This window comes from Ascaphus truei, unplaced genomic scaffold (assembly GCF_040206685.1).
Source record: "Ascaphus truei isolate aAscTru1 unplaced genomic scaffold, aAscTru1.hap1 HAP1_SCAFFOLD_1462, whole genome shotgun sequence".
Lineage (NCBI taxonomy): Eukaryota > Metazoa > Chordata > Amphibia > Anura > Ascaphidae > Ascaphus > Ascaphus truei.
The window spans coordinates 55,683-74,877 of record NW_027454347.1 but is presented as its reverse complement, the minus strand read 5'-3'; the positions used below and the strand labels follow the sequence as shown (position 1 = coordinate 74,877).

The window sequence follows — 19,195 nt, the reverse complement described above, 5'->3', positions numbered from 1 at the left end:
CCCAGCCCGGGCACAGAGAGAGGCAGCGTCACTCCCAGCCCGGGGACAGAGAGAGGCAGTGACACTCCCAGCCCGGGGACAGAGAGAGGCAGCGTCACTCTCAGCCCGGGCACAGAGAGGCAGCGTCACTCCCAGCCCGGGCACAGAGAGAGGCAGCGTCACTCCCAGCCCGGGCACAGAGAGAGAGGCAGCGTCACTCCCAGCCCGGGCACAGAGAGAGGCAGCGTCACTCCCAGCCCGGGCACAGAGAGAGGCAGTGACACTCCCAGCCCGGGGACAGAGAGAGGCAGCGTAACTCCCAGCCCTGGGACAGAGAGAGGCAGCGACACTCCCAGCCCGGGCACAGAGAGAGGCAGCGTCACTCCCAGCCCGGGCACAGAGAGGCAGCGTCACTCCCAGCCCGGGCACAGAGAGAGGCAGCGTCACTCCCAGCCCGGGCACAGAGAGAGAGGCAGCGTCACTCCCAGCCCGGGCACAGAGAGAGGCAGCGTCACTCCCAGCCCGGGGACAGAGAGAGAGGCAGCGTCACTCCCAGCCCGGGCACAGAGAGAGGCAGTGACACTCCCAGCCCGGGGACAGAGAGAGGCAGCGTCACTGTCAGCCCGGGCACAGAGAGAGGCAGCGTCACTCCCAGCCCGGGCACAGAGAGAGGCAGCGTCACTCCCAGCCCGGGCACAGAGAGAGAGGCAGCGTCACTCCCAGCCCGGGCACAGAGAGAGAGGCAGCGTCACTCCCAGCCCGGGCACAGAGAGAGATGCAGCATCTATCCCAGCCCGGGGACAGAGAGAGGCAGCGTCACTCCCAGCCCGGGCACAGAGAGAGGTAGCGTCACTGCCAGCCCGGGGACAGAAAGAGAGGCAGTGACACTCCCAACCCGGGCACAGAGAGAGAGGCTGCGTCACTCCCAGCCCGGGGACAGAGAGAGAGGCAGCGTCACTCCCAGCCCGGGCACAGAGAGAGAGGCAGCGTCACTCCCAGCCCGGGGAAAGAGAGAGAGGCAGCGTCACTCCCAGCCCGGGCACAGAGAGAGAGGCAGCGTCACTCCCAGCCCGGGCACAGAGAGAGAGGCAGCGTCACTCCCAGCCCGGGGACAGAGAGGCAGCGTCACTCCCAGCCCGGGGACATAGAGAGAGGCAGCGTCACTCCCAGCCCGGGCACAGAGAGAGAGGCAGCGTCACTCCCAGCCCGGGCACAGAGAGAGAGGCAGCGTCACTCCCAGTCCGGGGACAGAGAGAGGCAGCGTCACTCCCAGCCCGGGGACAGAGAGAGAGGCAGCGTCACTCCCAGCCCGGGCACAGAGAGAGGCAGCGTCACTCCCAGCCCGGGCACAGAGAGAGAGGTAGCGTCACTCCCAGTCCGGGGACAGAGAGAGGCAGCGTCACTCCCAGCCCGGGGACAGAGAGAGAGGCAGCGTCACTCCCAGCCCGGGGACAGAGAGAGGAAGCGTCACTCCCAGCCCGGGGACAGAGAGAGGCAGCGTCACTCCTAGCCCGGGCACAGAGAGAGAGGCAGCGTCACTCCCAACCCGGGCACAGAGAGAGAGGCAGCGTCACTCCCAGCCCGGGCACAGAGAGAGAGGCAGCGTCACTCCCAGCCCGGGCACAGAGAGAGAGGCAGCGTCACTCCCAGCCCGGGCACAGAGAGAGGCAGCGTCACTCCCAGCCCGGGGACAGAGAGAGAGGCAGCGTCACTCCCAGCCCGGGGACAGAGAGAGACAGCGTCACTCCCAGCCCGTGGACAGAGAGAGGCAGCGTCGCTCCCAGCCCGGGCACAGAGAGAGGCAGCGTCACTCCCAGCCCGGGCACAGAGAGAGGCAGTGACACTCCCAGCCCGGGCACAGAGAGAGGCAGTGAGACTCCCAGCCCGGGGACAGAGAGAGGCAGTGACACTCCCAGCCCGGGCACAGTCACACACACACTGCCCTCTGATGCTTCCCGCAGGTCTCGCTGCATCATTCATTGGTATCGAATATCATGTCATCACCTCCACTCTCTGCTCGGACGATTCTGATTCTCATTGCCTCCAATCGCAAAACCTGCGAAGAGAGAGTGACATCATTACCGGCCCTGTGACATCCTATCTAACCCTGTGACATCCCATCTAAACCCGTGACATCATTACCGATCCTCTGACATCCTATCTAACCCAGTGACATCATTACGGGCCTGTGACATTACATCTAACCCTGTGACATCATTACCGGCTCTGTGACATTATATCTAAACCCGCGACATCAATACCGGCCCTTTAACATTACATCAAAACCCGTGACATCATTACCGGTCCTGTGACATCCCATCTAACCCTGTGACATCATTACCGGCTCTGTGACATCCCATCTAACCCTGTGACATCATTACCGGCCCTGTAACATTACATCAAAACCCGTGACATCATTACCGGTCCTGTGACATCCCATCTAACCCTGTGACATCATTACCGGCTCTGTGACATCCCATCTAACCCTGTGACATCATTACCGGCTCTGTGACATCCCATCTAACCCTGTGACATCATTACCGGCTCTGTGACATCCCATCTAACCCTGTGACATCATTACCGGCTCTGTGACATCCCATCTAACCCTGTGACATCATTACCGGCTCTGTGACATGCCATCTAACCCTGTGACATCATTACAGGCTCTGTGACATCCCATCTAACCCTGTGACATCATTACCGGCTCTGTGACATCCCATCTAACCCTGTGACATCATTACCGGCTCTGTGACATCCCATCTAACCCTGTGACATCATTACAGGCTCTGTGACATCCCATCTAACCCTGTGACATCATTACCGGCTCTGTGACATCCCATCTAACCCTGTGACATCATTACCGGCTCTGTGACATGCCATCTAACCCTGTGACATCATTACCGGCTCTGTGACATCATTACCGGCTCTGTGACATCCCATCTAACACTGTGACATCATTACCGGCTCTGTGACATCCCATCTAACCCTGTGACATCATTACCGGCCTTGTGACATCCCATCTAACCCTGTGACATCATTACCGGCTCTGTGACATCCCATCTAACCCTGTGACATCATTACAGGCCCTGTGACATGCCATCTAACCCTGTGACATCATTACCGGCTCTGTGACATCCCATCTAACCCGGTGACATCATTACCGGCTCTGTGACATCCCATCTAACCCTGTGACGTCATTACCGGCCCTGTGACATCCCATCTAACCCTGTGACATCATTACCGGCTCTGTGACATCCCATCTAACCCTGTGACATCATTACCGGCCCTGTGACATCCCATCTAACCCTGTGACATCATTACCGGCCCCGTGACGCCCTCCCCCCCAGTGACGTCACCTCCCGGCAGAGTGTCCTCGCGCCCCGCACCGCCGCCATGGTGACCCTGTAAGTTCTGGGGACGGGAAGAGTCACGTGACCTGGAGCTCCGCCCCCGAGAAGGTCTCCTCCAATCAGGGACCGGGACGCAGCTCAGGAGACTGATTGGTCGCTGCAGCGGGAACTGAGTGATGACGCAATCAGTGCGCGACTCACACACAATGCTGCGGCTCTGCGGGGAACACGTGACCGTGTCCGGGGGGAGCGTCATCCTGCGGGGGGAGCGCACCGGGTACTGAGGGAAGGGGGGGAGCACCGGGTACTGAGGGAAGGGGGGGAGCACCGGGTACTGAGGGAAGGGGGGGAGCACCGGGTACTGAGGGAAAGGGGGGAGCACCGGGTACTGAGGGAAGGGGGGGAGCACCGGGTACTGAGGGAAAGGGGGGAGCACCGGGTACTGAGGGAAGGGGGGGAGCACCGGGTACTGAGGGAGAGGGAGGGGAGAGCACCGGGTACTGAGGGAAGGGGGGGAGCACCGGGTACTGAGGGAAGGGGAGGAGCACCGGGTACTGAGGGAAGGGGGGGAGCACCGGGTACGGAGGGAAGGGGGGGAGCACCGGGTACTGAGGGAGATGGAGGGGAGAGCACCGGGTACTGAGGGAGAGGGAGGGGAGAGCACCGGGTACTGAGGGAGAGGGAGGGGAGAGCACCGGGTACTGAGGGAGAGGGAGGGGAGAGCACCGGGTACTGAGGGAGAGGGAGGGGAGAGCACCGGGTACTGAGGGAGAGGGAGGGGAGAGCACCGGGTACTGAGGGAGGGGGAGGGGAGAGCACCGGGTACAGAGGGAGGGGAGAGCACCGGGTACTGAGGGAGAGGGAGGGGAGAGCACCGGGTACTGAGGGAGAGGGAGGGGAGAGCACCGGGTACTGAGGGAGAGGGAGGGGAGAGCACCGGGTACTGAGGGAGAGGGAGGGGAGAGCACCGGGTACTGAGGGAGGGGAGAGCACCGGGTACTGAGGGAGGGGAGAGCACCGGGTACTGAGGGAGGGGAGAGCACCGGGTACTGAGGGAGGGGAGAGCACCGGGTACTGAGGGAGGGGAGAGCACCGGGTACTGAGGGAGGGGAGAGCACCGGGTACTGAGGGAGAGGGAGGGGAGAGCACCGGGTACTGAGAGAGAGGGAGGGGAGATCACCGGGTACTGAGGGAGAGGGGGAGCACCGGTACTGAGAGAGGGAGGGGGGAGCAGCACCGGGTACTGAGAGGGGGGAGCACCGGGTACTGAGAGGGAGGGGGGAAGCACCGGCTACTGAGAGAGGGAGGGGGGAGCACCGGGTACTGAGTGGGAGGGGGGGAGCACCGGGTACTGAGGAAGGGGGAGGGGGCGTGCACCGGGTACTGAGGAAGGGGGGGAGCACCGGGTACTGAGAGAGGGGGAGTACCGGGGTACTGAGAGAGGGGGAGCACCGGGTACTGAGAGAGGGGGGGACACCGGGTACTGAGAGGGGGGGGAGCACCGGTTACTGAGGGAGGGAGTGGGGGAGCACCGGGTACTGAGGGAGGGAGTGGGGGAGCACCGGGTACTGAGAGAGGGAGGGGAGAGCACCAGGTACTGAGAGGGAGGGGGGGAGCACCAGGTACTGAGAGAGGGAGGAAGGGGGGGGGGAGCACCGGGTACTGGGAGGGGGGGGGGGAGCACTGGGTACTGGGGGAGGGGGGGGAGCACCGGGTACTGAGGAAGGGGGAGGGGGAGCACCGGGTACTGAAATGGGGGCGGTGTATAAATAATGGCCCAGTGAGGCGCGGGGGGAGAGGGCGCAGAGGGGGGAGAGGGCGCAGTGAGATGCGGGGGGAGAGGACGCAGTGGGGGGAGGGGGGAGAGGACGCAGTGGGGGGAGGGGGGAGAGGGCGCAGTGAGAGAGACTTCCCAGGTTATTGGAGGTTAGGAAGAGTACAAAGAATCACAGTGTCTGGAAAGTTGATTTCTCACAGATGCGGAGCTGAGTCCCGATCCTCCTCTAATCTTCACCTCAACTTCTAACTCCAGTATTAACTCCACAGACACTAAAGGGGGGGGGGAGCGGATAGGGGATAGAGAGGGAATCCTCCCCTATAATTCTTCTATTACAAGAACCCCTCCCCCTATTACAAGAACCCCTCCCCCTATTACAAGAACCCCTCCCCCTATTACAAGAACCCCTCCCCCTATAACTGTCCTGTACCTATCTCTCTATTACAGGGACCCCTCCCCCTATAACTGTCCTGTACCTATCTCTCCTCTATTACAGGGACCCCTCCCCCTATAACTGTCCTGTACCTATCTCTCCTCTATTACAGGGACCCCTCCCCTATAACTGTCCTGTACCTATCCCTCCTCTATTACAGGGACCCCTCCCCCTATAACTGTCCTGTACCTATCTCTCCTCTATTACAGGGACCCCTCCCCCTATAACTGTCCTGTACCTATCCTCTCCTCTTTTACAGGGACCCCCCCCCCCCCTATAACTGTCCTGTACCTATCTCTCCTCTATTACAGGGACCCCTCCCCCTATAACTGTCCTGTACCTATCACTCCTCTATTACAGGGACCCTCCCCCTATAACTGTCCTGTACCTATCTCTCCTCTATTACAGGGACCCCTCCCCCTATAACTGTCCTGTACCCCCCTCTCTATTACAGGGACCCCTCCCCCTATAACTGTCCTGTACCCCCTCTCTATTACAGGGACCCCTCCCCCTATAACTGTCCTGTACCTATCCCTCTATTACAGGGACCCCTCCCCCTATAACTGTCCTGTACCTATCTCTCCTCTATTACAGAGACCCCTCCCCTATAACTGTCCTGTACCTATCCCTCCTCTATTACAGGGACCCCTCCCCTATAACTGTCCTGTACCTATCCCTCCTCTATTACAGGGACCCTCCCCTATAACTGTCCTGTACCTATCTCTCCTCTATTACAGGGACCCCTCCCCCTATAACTCTCCTGTACCTCCCTCTCTATTACAGGGACCCCTCCCCCTATAACTGTCCTGTACCTATCCCTCCTCTATTACAGGGACCCCTCCCCCTATAACTGTCCTGTACCTATCTCTCCTCTATTACAGGGACCCCTCCCCCTATAACTGTCCTGTACCTATCTCTCCTCTATTACAGGGACCCTCCCCCTATAACTGTCCTGTACCTATCTCTCCTCTATTACAGGGACCCCTCCCCCTATAACTGTCCTGTACCTATCTCTCTATTACAGGGACCCCTCCCCCTATAACTTTCCTGTACCTCCCTCTCTATTACAGGGACCCTCCCCCTATAACTGTCCTGTACCTATCTCTCCTCTATTACAGGGACCCCTCCCCTATAACTGTCCTGTACCTATCCCTCCTCTATTACAGGGACCCTCCCCCTATAACTGTCCTGTACCTATCTCTCCTCTATTACAGGGACCCCTCCCCCTATAACTGTCCTGTACCTCCCTCTCTATTACAGGGACCCCTCCCCCTATAACTGTCCTGTACCTATCTCTCCTCTATTACAGGGACCCCTCCCCCTATAACTGTCCTGTACCTATCTCTCCTCTATTACAGGGACCCTTCCCCCTATAACTGTCCTGTACCTATCTCTCCTCTATTACAGGGACCCCTCCCCCTATAACTGTCCTGTACCTATCTCTCCTCTATTACAGGGACCCCTCCTCCTATAACTGTCCTGTACCTCCCTCTCTATTACAGGGACCCCTCCCCCTAAAACTGTCCTGTACCTATCTCTCCTCTATTACAGGGACCCCTCCCCCTATAACTGTCCTGTACCTATCTCTCCTCTATTACAGGGACCCTTCCCCCTATAACTGTCCTGTACCTATCCCTCCTCTATTACAGGGACCCCCCTATAACTGTCCTGTACCTCCCTCTCTATTACAGGGACCCCTCCCCCTATAACTGTCCTGTACTTATCACTCCTCTATTACAGGGACCCTCCCCCTATAACTGTCCTGTACCTATCTCTCCTCTATTACAGGGACCCCCTCCCCCTATAACTGTCCTGTACCTATCTCTCCTCTATTACAGGACCCCCCCCCCCCTATAACTGTCCTGTACCTATCACTCCTCTATTACAGGGACCCTCCCCCTTTAACTGTCCTGTACCTATCTCTCCTCTATTACAGGGACCCTCCTCCTATAACTGTCCTGTACCTATCTCTTCTCTATTACAGGACCCCTCCCCCTATAACTGTCCTATACCTATCTCTCCTCTATTACAGGGACCCTCCCCCTATAACTGTCCTGTACCTATCACTCCTCTTTTACAGGGACCCTCCCCCTATAACTGTCCTGTACCTATCCCTCCTCTATTACAGGGGCCCATCCCCCTATAACTGTCCGGTACCTATCTCTCCTCTATTACAGGGACCCTCCCCCTATAACTGTCCTGTACCTATCTCTCCTCTATTACAGGGACACCTCCCCCTATAACTGTCCTGTACCTATCTCTCCTCTATTACAGGGACCCCTCCCCCTATAACTGTCCTGTACCTATCACTCCTCTTTTACAGGGACCCTCCCCCTATAACTGTTCTGTACCTATCCCTCCTCTATTACAGGGGCCCATCCCCCTATAACTGTCCTGTACCTATCACTCCTCTATTACAGGGACCCCTCCCCCTATAACTGTCCTGTACCTATCTCTCCTCTATTACAGGGACCCTCCCCCTATAACTGTCCTGTACCTATCTCTCCTCTATTACAGGACCCCTCCCCCTATAACTGTCCTGTACCTATCTCTCCTCTATTACAGGGACCCCTCCCCCTATAACTGTTCTGTACCTATCTCTCCTCTATTACAGGGACCCTCCCCCTATAACTGTCCTGTACCTATCTCTCCTCTATTACAGGGACCCCTCCCCCTATAACTGTCCTGTACCTATCTCTCCTCTATTACAGGGACCCCTCCCCCTATAACTGTCCTGTACCTATCTCTCCTCTATTACAGGGACCCCTCCCCCTATAACTGTCCTGTACCTCCCTCTCTATTACAGGGACCCCTCCCCCTATAACTGTCCTGTACCTATCTCTCCTCTATTACAGGGACCACTCCCCCTATAACTGTCCTGTACCTATCTCTCCTCTATTACAGGGACCCTTCCCCCTATAACTGTCCTGTACCTATCCCTCTATTACAGGGACCCCCCTATAACTGTCCTGTACCTCCCTCTCTATTACAGGGACCCCTCCCCCTATAACTGTCCTGTACTTATCACTCCTCTATTACAGGGACCCTCCCCCTATAACTGTCCTGTACCTATCTCTCCTCTATTACAGGGACCCCTCCCCCTATAACTGTCCTGTACCTATCTCTCCTCTATTACAGGACCCCCCCCCTATAACTGTCCTGTACCTATCACTCCTCTATTACAGGGACCCTCCCCCTTTAACTGTCCTGTACCTATCTCTCCTCTATTACAGGGACCCTCCCCCTATAACTGTCCTGTACCTATCTCTTCTCTATTACAGGACCCCTCCCCCTATAACTGTCCTATACCTATCTCTCCTCTATTACAGGGACCCTCCCCCTATAACTGTCCTGTACCTATCACTCCTCTTTTACAGGGACCCTCCCCCTATAACTGTCCTGTACCTATCCCTCCTCTATTACAGGGGCCCATCCCCCTATAACTGTCCGGTACCTATCTCTCCTCTATTACAGGGACCCTCCCCCTATAACTGTCCTGTACCTATCTCTCCTCTATTACAGGGACACCTCCCCCTATAACTGTCCTGTACCTATCTCTCCTCTATTACAGGGACCCCTCCCCCTATAACTGTCCTGTACCTATCACTCCTCTTTTACAGGGACCCTCCCCCTATAACTGTCCTGTACATATCCCTCCTCTATTACAGGGGCCCATCCCCCTATAACTGTCCTGTACCTATCACTCCTCTATTACAGGGACTCCTCCCCCTATAGCTGTCCTATACCTATCTCTCCTCTATTACAGGGACCCTCCCCTATAACTGTCCTGTACCTGTCTCTCCTCTATTACAGGGACCCCTCCCCCTATAACTGTCCTGTACCTATCACCTCTCTATTACAGGGACCCCTCCCCTATAACTGTCCTGTACCTATCACCTCTCTATTACAGGGACCCCTCCCCCTATAACTGTCCTGTACCTATCCCTCCTCTATTACAGGGACCCCTCCCCCTATAACTTTCCTGTACCTATCTCTCCTCTATTACAGGGACCCCTCCCCCTATATCTGTCCTGTACCTATCTCTCCTCTATTACAGGGACCCTCCCCCTATAACTGTCCTGTACCTATCACTCCTCTATTACAGGGACTCCTGCCCCTATAACTGCCCTGTACTTATCTCTCCTCTATTACAGGGACCCCTCCCCCTATAACTGTCCTGTACCTATCTCTCCTCTATTACAGGGACCCCTCCCCCTATAACTGTCATGTACCTATCCCTCCTCTATTACAGGGACCCCTCCCCCTATAACTGTCCTGTACCTATCTCTCCTCTATTACAGGGACCCCTCCCCCTATAACTGTCCTGTACCTATCCCTCCTCTATTACAGGGACCCCTCCCCCTATAACTGTCCTGTACCTATCTCTCCTCTATTACAGGGACCCTCCCCCTATAACTGTCCTGTACCTATCCCTCCTCTATTACAGGGACCCCTCCCCCTATAACTGTCCTGTACCTATCCCTCCTCTATTACAGGGACCCCTCCCCCTATAACTGTCCTGTACCTATCTCTCCTCTATTACAGGGACCCTCCCCCTATATCTGTCCTGTACCTATCTCTCCTCTATTACAGGGACCCTCCCCCTATAACTGTCCTGTACCTATCACTCCTCTATTACAGGGACCCTCCCCCTATAACTGTCCTGTACCTATCCCTCCTCTATTACAGGGACCCCTCCCCTATAACTGTCCTTTACCTATCTCTCCTCTATTACAGGGACCCCCCCTATAACTGTCCTGTACCTATCTCTCCTCTATTACAGGGACCCTCCCCCTATAACTGTCCTGTACCTATCCCTCCTCTATTACAGGGACCCTCCCCCTATAACTGTCCTGTATCTATCTCTCCTCTATTACAGGGACCCCTCCCCCTGTAACTGTCCTGTACCTATCTCTCCTCTATTATAGGGACCCCTCCCGCTATAACTGTCCTGTACCTATCTCTCCTCTATTATAGGGACCCCTCCCCCTATAACTGCCCTGTACCTATCTCCCCTCTATTACAGGGACCCCTCCCCCTATAACTGTCCTGTACCTATCTCTCCTCTATTACAGGGACCCCTCCACCTATAATTGTCCTGTACCTATCTCTCCTCTATTACAGGGACCCCTCCCCCTATAACTGTCCTGTACCTATCTCTCCTCTATTACAGGGACCCCTCCCCTATAACTGTCCTGTACCTATCTCTCCTCTATTACAGGGACCCTCCCCCTATAACTGTCCTGTACCTATCCCTCCTCTATTACAGGGACCCCTCCCCCTATAACTGTCCTGTACCTATCTCTCCTCTATTACAGGGACCACTCCCCCTATAACTGTCCTGTACCTATCTCTCCTCTATTACAGGGACCCTTCCCCCTATAACTGTCCTGTACCTATCCCTCTATTACAGGGACCCCCCTATAACTGTCCTGTACCTCCCTCTCTATTACAGGGACCCCTCCCCCTATAACTGTCCTGTACTTATCACTCCTCTATTACAGGGACCCTCCCCCTATAACTGTCCTGTACCTATCTCTCCTCTATTACAGGGACCCCTCCCCCTATAACTGTCCTGTACCTATCTCTCCTCTATTACAGGACCCCCCCCCTATAACTGTCCTGTACCTATCACTCCTCTATTACAGGGACCCTCCCCCTTTAACTGTCCTGTACCTATCTCTCCTCTATTACAGGGACCCTCCCCCTATAACTGTCCTGTACCTATCTCTTCTCTATTACAGGACCCCTCCCCCTATAACTGTCCTATACCTATCTCTCCTCTATTACAGGGACCCTCCCCCTATAACTGTCCTGTACCTATCACTCCTCTTTTACAGGGACCCTCCCCCTATAACTGTCCTGTACCTATCCCTCCTCTATTACAGGGGCCCATCCCCCTATAACTGTCCGGTACCTATCTCTCCTCTATTACAGGGACCCTCCCCCTATAACTGTCCTGTACCTATCTCTCCTCTATTACAGGGACACCTCCCCCTATAACTGTCCTGTACCTATCTCTCCTCTATTACAGGGACCCCTCCCCCTATAACTGTCCTGTACCTATCACTCCTCTTTTACAGGGACCCTCCCCCTATAACTGTCCTGTACATATCCCTCCTCTATTACAGGGGCCCATCCCCCTATAACTGTCCTGTACCTATCACTCCTCTATTACAGGGACTCCTCCCCCTATAGCTGTCCTATACCTATCTCTCCTCTATTACAGGGACCCTCCCCTATAACTGTCCTGTACCTGTCTCTCCTCTATTACAGGGACCCCTCCCCCTATAACTGTCCTGTACCTATCACCTCTCTATTACAGGGACCCCTCCCCTATAACTGTCCTGTACCTATCACCTCTCTATTACAGGGACCCCTCCCCCTATAACTGTCCTGTACCTATCCCTCCTCTATTACAGGGACCCCTCCCCCTATAACTTTCCTGTACCTATCTCTCCTCTATTACAGGGACCCCTCCCCCTATATCTGTCCTGTACCTATCTCTCCTCTATTACAGGGACCCTCCCCCTATAACTGTCCTGTACCTATCACTCCTCTATTACAGGGACCCCTGCCCCTATAACTGCCCTGTACTTATCTCTCCTCTATTACAGGGACCCCTCCCCCTATAACTGTCCTGTACCTATCTCTCCTCTATTACAGGGACCCCTCCCCCTATAACTGTCCTGTACCTATCCCTCCTCTATTACAGGGACCCCTCCCCCTATAACTGTCCTGTACCTATCTCTCCTCTATTACAGGGACCCCTCCCCCTATAACTGTCCTGTACCTATCCCTCCTCTATTACAGGGACCCCTCCCCCTATAACTGTCCTGTACCTATCTCTCCTCTATTACAGGGACCCTCCCCCTATAACTGTCCTGTACCTATCCCTCCTCTATTACAGGGACCCCTCCCCCTATAACTGTCCTGTACCTATCCCTCCTCTATTACAGGGACCCCTCCCCCTATAACTGTCCTGTACCTATCTCTCCTCTATTACAGGGACCCTCCCCCTATATCTGTCCTGTACCTATCTCTCCTCTATTACAGGGACCCTCCCCCTATAACTGTCCTGTACCTATCACTCCTCTATTACAGGGACCCTCCCCCTATAACTGTCCTGTACCTATCCCTCCTCTATTACAGGGACCCCTCCCCCTATAACTGTCCTTTACCTATCTCTCCTCTATTACAAGGACCCCCCCTATAACTGTCCTGTACCTATCTCTCCTCTATTACAGGGACCCTCCCCCTATAACTGTCCTGTACCTATCCCTCCTCTATTACAGGGACCCTCCCCCTATAACTGTCCTGTATCTATCTCTCCTCTATTACAGGGACCCCTCCCCCTGTAACTGTCCTGTACCTATCTCTCCTCTATTATAGGGACCCCTCCCGCTATAACTGTCCTGTACCTATCTCTCCTCTATTATAGGGACCCCTCCCCCTATAACTGCCCTGTACCTATCTCCCCTCTATTACAGGGACCCCTCCCCCTATAACTGTCCTGTACCTATCTCTCCTCTATTACAGGGACCCCTCCACCTATAATTGTCCTGTACCTATCTCTCCTCTATTACAGGGACCCCTCCCCCTATAACTGTCCTGTACCTATCTCTCCTCTATTACAGGGACCCCTCCCCTATAACTGTCCTGTACCTATCTCTCCTCTATTACAGGGACCCTCCCCCTATAACTGTCCTGTACCTATCCCTCCTCTATTACAGGGACCCCTCCCCCTATAACTGTCCTGTACCTATCTCTCCTCTATTACAGGGACCCCTCCCCCTATAACTGTCCTGTACCTATCTCTCCTCTATTACAGGGACCCCTCCCCCTATAACTGTCCTGTACCTATCTCTCCTCTATTACAGGGACCCCTCCCCCTATAACTGTCCTGTACCTATCTCTCCTCTATTACAGGGACCCTCCCCCTATAACTGTCCTGTACCTATCCCTCCTCTATTACAGGGACCCCTCCCCCTATAACTGTCCTGTACCTATCTCTCCTCTATTACAGGGACCCCTCCCCCTATAACTTTCCTGTACCTATCCCTCCTCTATTACAGGGACCCCTCCCCCTATAACTGTCCTGTACCTATCTCTCCTCTATTACAGGGACCCCTCCCCCTATAACTGTCCTGTACCTATCTCTCCTCTATTACAGGGACCCCTCCCCCTATAACTGTCCTGTACCTATCTCTCCTCTATTACAGGGACCCTCCCCCTATAACTGTCCTGTACATATCCCTCTATTACAGGGACTCCTCCCTCTATAACTGTCCTGTACCTATCTCTCCTCTATTACAGGGACCCCTCCCCCTATAACTGTCCTGTATCTATCTCTCCTCTATTACAGGGACCCCTCCCCCTATAACTGTCCTGTACCTATCTCTCCTCTATTACAGGACCCTCCCCCTATAACTGTCCTGTACCTATCCCTCCTCTATTACAGGGACCCTCCCCCTATAACTGTCCTGTATCTATCTCTCCTCTATTACAGGGACCCCTCCCCCTGTAACTGTCCTGTACCTATCTCTCCTCTATTATAGGGACCCCTCCCGCTATAACTGTCCTGTACCTATCTCTCCTCTATTATAGGGACCCCTCCCCCTATAACTGCCCTGTACCTATCTCCCCTCTATTACAGGGACCCCTCCCCCTATAACTGTCCTGTACCTATCTCTCCTCTATTACAGGGACCCCTCCACCTATAATTGTCCTGTACCTATCTCTCCTCTATTACAGGGACCCCTCCCCCTATAACTGTCCTGTACCTATCTCTCCTCTATTACAGGGACCCCTCCCCTATAACTGTCCTGTACCTATCTCTCCTCTATTACAGGGACCCTCCCCCTATAACTGTCCTGTACCTATCCCTCCTCTATTACAGGGACCCCTCCCCCTATAACTGTCCTGTACCTATCTCTCCTCTATTACAGGGACCCCTCCCCCTATAACTGTCCTGTACCTATCTCTCCTCTATTACAGGGACCCCTCCCCCTATAACTGTCCTGTACCTATCTCTCCTCTATTACAGGGACCCCTCCCCCTATAACTGTCCTGTACCTATCTCTCCTCTATTACAGGGACCCTCCCCCTATAACTGTCCTGTACCTATCCCTCCTCTATTACAGGGACCCCTCCCCCTATAACTGTCCTGTACCTATCTCTCCTCTATTACAGGGACCCCTCCCCCTATAACTGTCCTGTACCTATCCCTCCTCTATTACAGGGACCCCTCCCCCTATAACTGTCCTGTACCTATCTCTCCTCTATTACAGGGACCCCTCCCCCTATAACTGTCCTGTACCTATCTCTCCTCTATTACAGGGACCCCTCCCCCTATAACTGTCCTGTACCTATCTCTCCTCTATTACAGGGACCCTCCCCCTATAACTGTCCTGTACATATCCCTCTATTACAGGGACTCCTCCCTCTATAACTGTCCTGTACCTATCTCTCCTCTATTACAGGGACCCCTCCCCCTATAACTGTCCTGTATCTATCTCTCCTCTATTACAGGGACCCCTCCCCCTATAACTGTCCTGTACCTATCTCTCCTCTATTACAGGACCCCCCCCCTATAACTGTCCTGTACCTATCACTCCTCTATTACAGGGACCCTCCCCCTTTAACTGTCCTGTACCTATCTCTCCTCTATTACAGGGACCCTCCCCCTATAACTGTCCTGTACCTATCTCTTCTCTATTACAGGACCCCTCCCCCTATAACTGTCCTATACCTATCTCTCCTCTATTACAGGGACCCTCCCCCTATAACTGTCCTGTACCTATCACTCCTCTTTTACAGGGACCCTCCCCCTATAACTGTCCTGTACCTATCCCTCCTCTATTACAGGGGCCCATCCCCCTATAACTGTCCGGTACCTATCTCTCCTCTATTACAGGGACCCTCCCCCTATAACTGTCCTGTACCTATCTCTCCTCTATTACAGGGACACCTCCCCCTATAACTGTCCTGTACCTATCTCTCCTCTATTACAGGGACCCCTCCCCCTATAACTGTCCTGTACCTATCACTCCTCTTTTACAGGGACCCTCCCCCTATAACTGTCCTGTACATATCCCTCCTCTATTACAGGGGCCCATCCCCCTATAACTGTCCTGTACCTATCACTCCTCTATTACAGGGACTCCTCCCCCTATAGCTGTCCTATACCTATCTCTCCTCTATTACAGGGACCCTCCCCTATAACTGTCCTGTACCTGTCTCTCCTCTATTACAGGGACCCCTCCCCCTATAACTGTCCTGTACCTATCTCTCCTCTATTACAGGGACCCCTCCCCCTATAACTGTCCTGTACCTATCTCTCCTCTATTACAGGGACCCCTCCCCCTATAACTGTCCTGTACCTATCTCTCCTCTATTACAGGGACCCTCCCCCTATAACTGTCCTGTACCTATCCCTCCTCTATTACAGGGACCCCTCCCCCTATAACTGTCCTGTACCTATCTCTCCTCTATTACAGGGACCCCTCCCCCTATAACTGTCCTGTACCTATCCCTCCTCTATTACAGGGACCCCTCCCCCTATAACTGTCCTGTACCTATCTCTCCTCTATTACAGGGACCCCTCCCCCTATAACTGTCCTGTACCTATCTCTCCTCTATTACAGGGACCCCTCCCCCTATAACTGTCCTGTACCTATCTCTCCTCTATTACAGGGACCCTCCCCCTATAACTGTCCTGTACATATCCCTCTATTACAGGGACTCCTCCCTCTATAACTGTCCTGTACCTATCTCTCCTCTATTACAGGGACCCCTCCCCCTATAACTGTCCTGTATCTATCTCTCCTCTATTACAGGGACCCCTCCCCCTATAACTGTCCTGTACCTATCTCTCCTCTATTACAGGACCCCCCCCTATAACTGTCCTGTACCTATCACTCCTCTATTACAGGGACCCTCCCCCTTTAACTGTCCTGTACCTATCTCTCCTCTATTACAGGGACCCTCCCCCTATAACTGTCCTGTACCTATCTCTTCTCTATTACAGGACCCCTCCCCCTATAACTGTCCTATACCTATCTCTCCTCTATTACAGGGACCCTCCCCCTATAACTGTCCTGTACCTATCACTCCTCTTTTACAGGGACCCTCCCCCTATAACTGTCCTGTACCTATCCCTCCTCTATTACAGGGGCCCATCCCCCTATAACTGTCCGGTACCTATCTCTCCTCTATTACAGGGACCCTCCCCCTATAACTGTCCTGTACCTATCTCTCCTCTATTACAGGGACACCTCCCCCTATAACTGTCCTGTACCTATCTCTCCTCTATTACAGGGACCCCTCCCCCTATAACTGTCCTGTACCTATCACTCCTCTTTTACAGGAACCCTCCCCCTATAACTGTCCTGTACATATCCCTCCTCTATTACAGGGGCCCATCCCCCTATAACTGTCCTGTACCTGTCTCTCCTCTATTACAGGGACCCCTCCCCCTATAACTGTCCTGTACCTATCACCTCTCTATTACAGGGACCCCTCCCCTATAACTGTCCTGTACCTATCACCTCTCTATTACAGGGACCCCTCCCCCTATAACTGTCCTGTACCTATCCCTCCTCTATTACAGGGACCCCTCCCCCTATAACTTTCCTGTACCTATCTCTCCTCTATTACAGGGACCCCTCCCCCTATATCTGTCCTGTACCTATCTCTCCTCTATTACAGGGACCCTCCCCCTATAACTGTCCTGTACCTATCACTCCTCTATTACAGGGACCCCTGCCCCTATAACTGCCCTGTACTTATCTCTCCTCTATTACAGGGACCCCTCCCCCTATAACTGTCCTGTACCTATCTCTCCTCTATTACAGGGACCCCTCCCCCTATAACTGTCCTGTACCTATCCCTCCTCTATTACAGGGACCCCTCCCCCTATAACTGTCCTGTACCTATCTCTCCTCTATTACAGGGACCCCTCCCCCTATAACTGTCCTGTACCTATCCCTCCTCTATTACAGGGACCCCTCCCCCTATAACTGTCCTGTACCTATCTCTCCTCTATTACAGGGACCCTCCCCCTATAACTGTCCTGTACCTATCCCTCCTCTATTACAGGGACCCCTCCCCCTATAACTGTCCTGTACCTATCCCTCCTCTATTACAGGGACCCCTCCCCCTATAACTGTCCTGTACCTATCTCTCCTCTATTACAGGGACCCTCCCCCTATATCTGTCCTGTACCTATCTCTCCTCTATTACAGGGACCCTCCCCCTATATCTGTCCTGTACCTATCTCTCCTCTATTACAGGGACCCTCCCCCTATAACTGTCCTGTACCTATCACTCCTCTATTACAGGGACCCTCCCCCTATAACTGTCCTGTACCTATCACTCCTCTATTACAGGGACCCTCCCCCTATAACTGTCCTGTACCTATCCCTCCTCTATTACAGGGACCCCTCCCCCTATAACTGTCCTTTACCTATCTCTCCTCTATTACAGGGACCCCCCCTATAACTGTCCTGTACCTATCTCTCCTCTATTACAGGGACCCTCCCCCTATAACTGTCCTGTACCTATCCCTCCTCTATTACAGGGACCCTCCCCCTATAACTGTCCTGTATCTATCTCTCCTCTATTACAGGGACCCCTCCCCCTGTAACTGTCCTGTACCTATCTCTCCTCTATTATAGGTACCCCTCCCGCTATAACTGTCCTGTACCTATCTCTCCTCTATTATAGGGACCCCTCCCCCTATAACTGCCCTGTACCTATCTCCCCTCTATTACAGGGACCCCTCCCCCTATAACTGTCCTGTACCTATCTCTCCTCTATTACAGGGACCCCTCCACCTATAATTGTCCTGTACCTATCTCTCCTCTATTACAGGGACCCCTCCCCCTATAACTGTCCTGTACCTATCTCTCCTCTATTACAGGGACCCCTCCCCTATAACTGTCCTGTACCTATCTCTCCTCTATTACAGGGACCCTCCCCCTATAACTGTCCTGTACCTATCCCTCCTCTATTACAGGGACCCCTCCCCCTATAACTGTCCTGTACCTATCTCTCCTCTATTACAGGGACCCCTCCCCCTATAACTGTCCTGTACCTATCTCTCCTCTATTACAGGGACCCCTCCCCCTATAACTGTCCTGTACCTATCTCTCCTCTATTACAGGGACCCCTCCCCCTATAACTGTCCTGTACCTATCTCTCCTCTATTACAGGGACCCTCCCCCTATAACTGTCCTGTACCTATCCCTCCTCTATTACAGGGACCCCTCCCCCTATAACTGTCCTGTACCTATCTCTCCTCTATTACAGGGACCCCTCCCCCTATAACTGTCCTGTACCTATCCCTCCTCTATTACAGGGACCCCTCCCCCTATAACTGTCCTGTACCTATCTCTCCTCTATTACAGGGACCCCTCCCCCTATAACTGTCCTGTACCTATCTCTCCTCTATTACAGGGACCCCTCCCCCTATAACTGTCCTGTACCTATCTCTCCTCTATTACAGGGACCCTCCCCCTATAACTGTCCTGTACATATCCCTCTATTACAGGGACTCCTCCCTCTATAACTGTCCTGTACCTATCTCTCCTCTATTACAGGGACCCCTCCCCCTATAACTGTCCTGTATCTATCTCTCCTCTATTACAGGGACCC

At 54.1% G+C, this 19,195-nt stretch overlaps 1 protein-coding gene across 1 annotated transcript in view; it reads left to right on the top strand.

Annotated features, from left to right (window-relative positions):
• Positions 1-3,460: 3,460 nt before the first annotated feature.
• WDR4 (WDR4 tRNA N7-guanosine methyltransferase non-catalytic subunit) overlaps positions 3,461-19,195 on the top strand; it is a gene marked incomplete at its 3' end in the record, with an annotated part of 56,166 nt that continues 40,431 nt past the window's right edge. Inside the window, 1 exon segment of the mRNA XM_075581642.1 lies at positions 3,461-3,606. Coding sequence (XP_075437757.1) covers positions 3,506-3,606 — 101 coding nt within the window.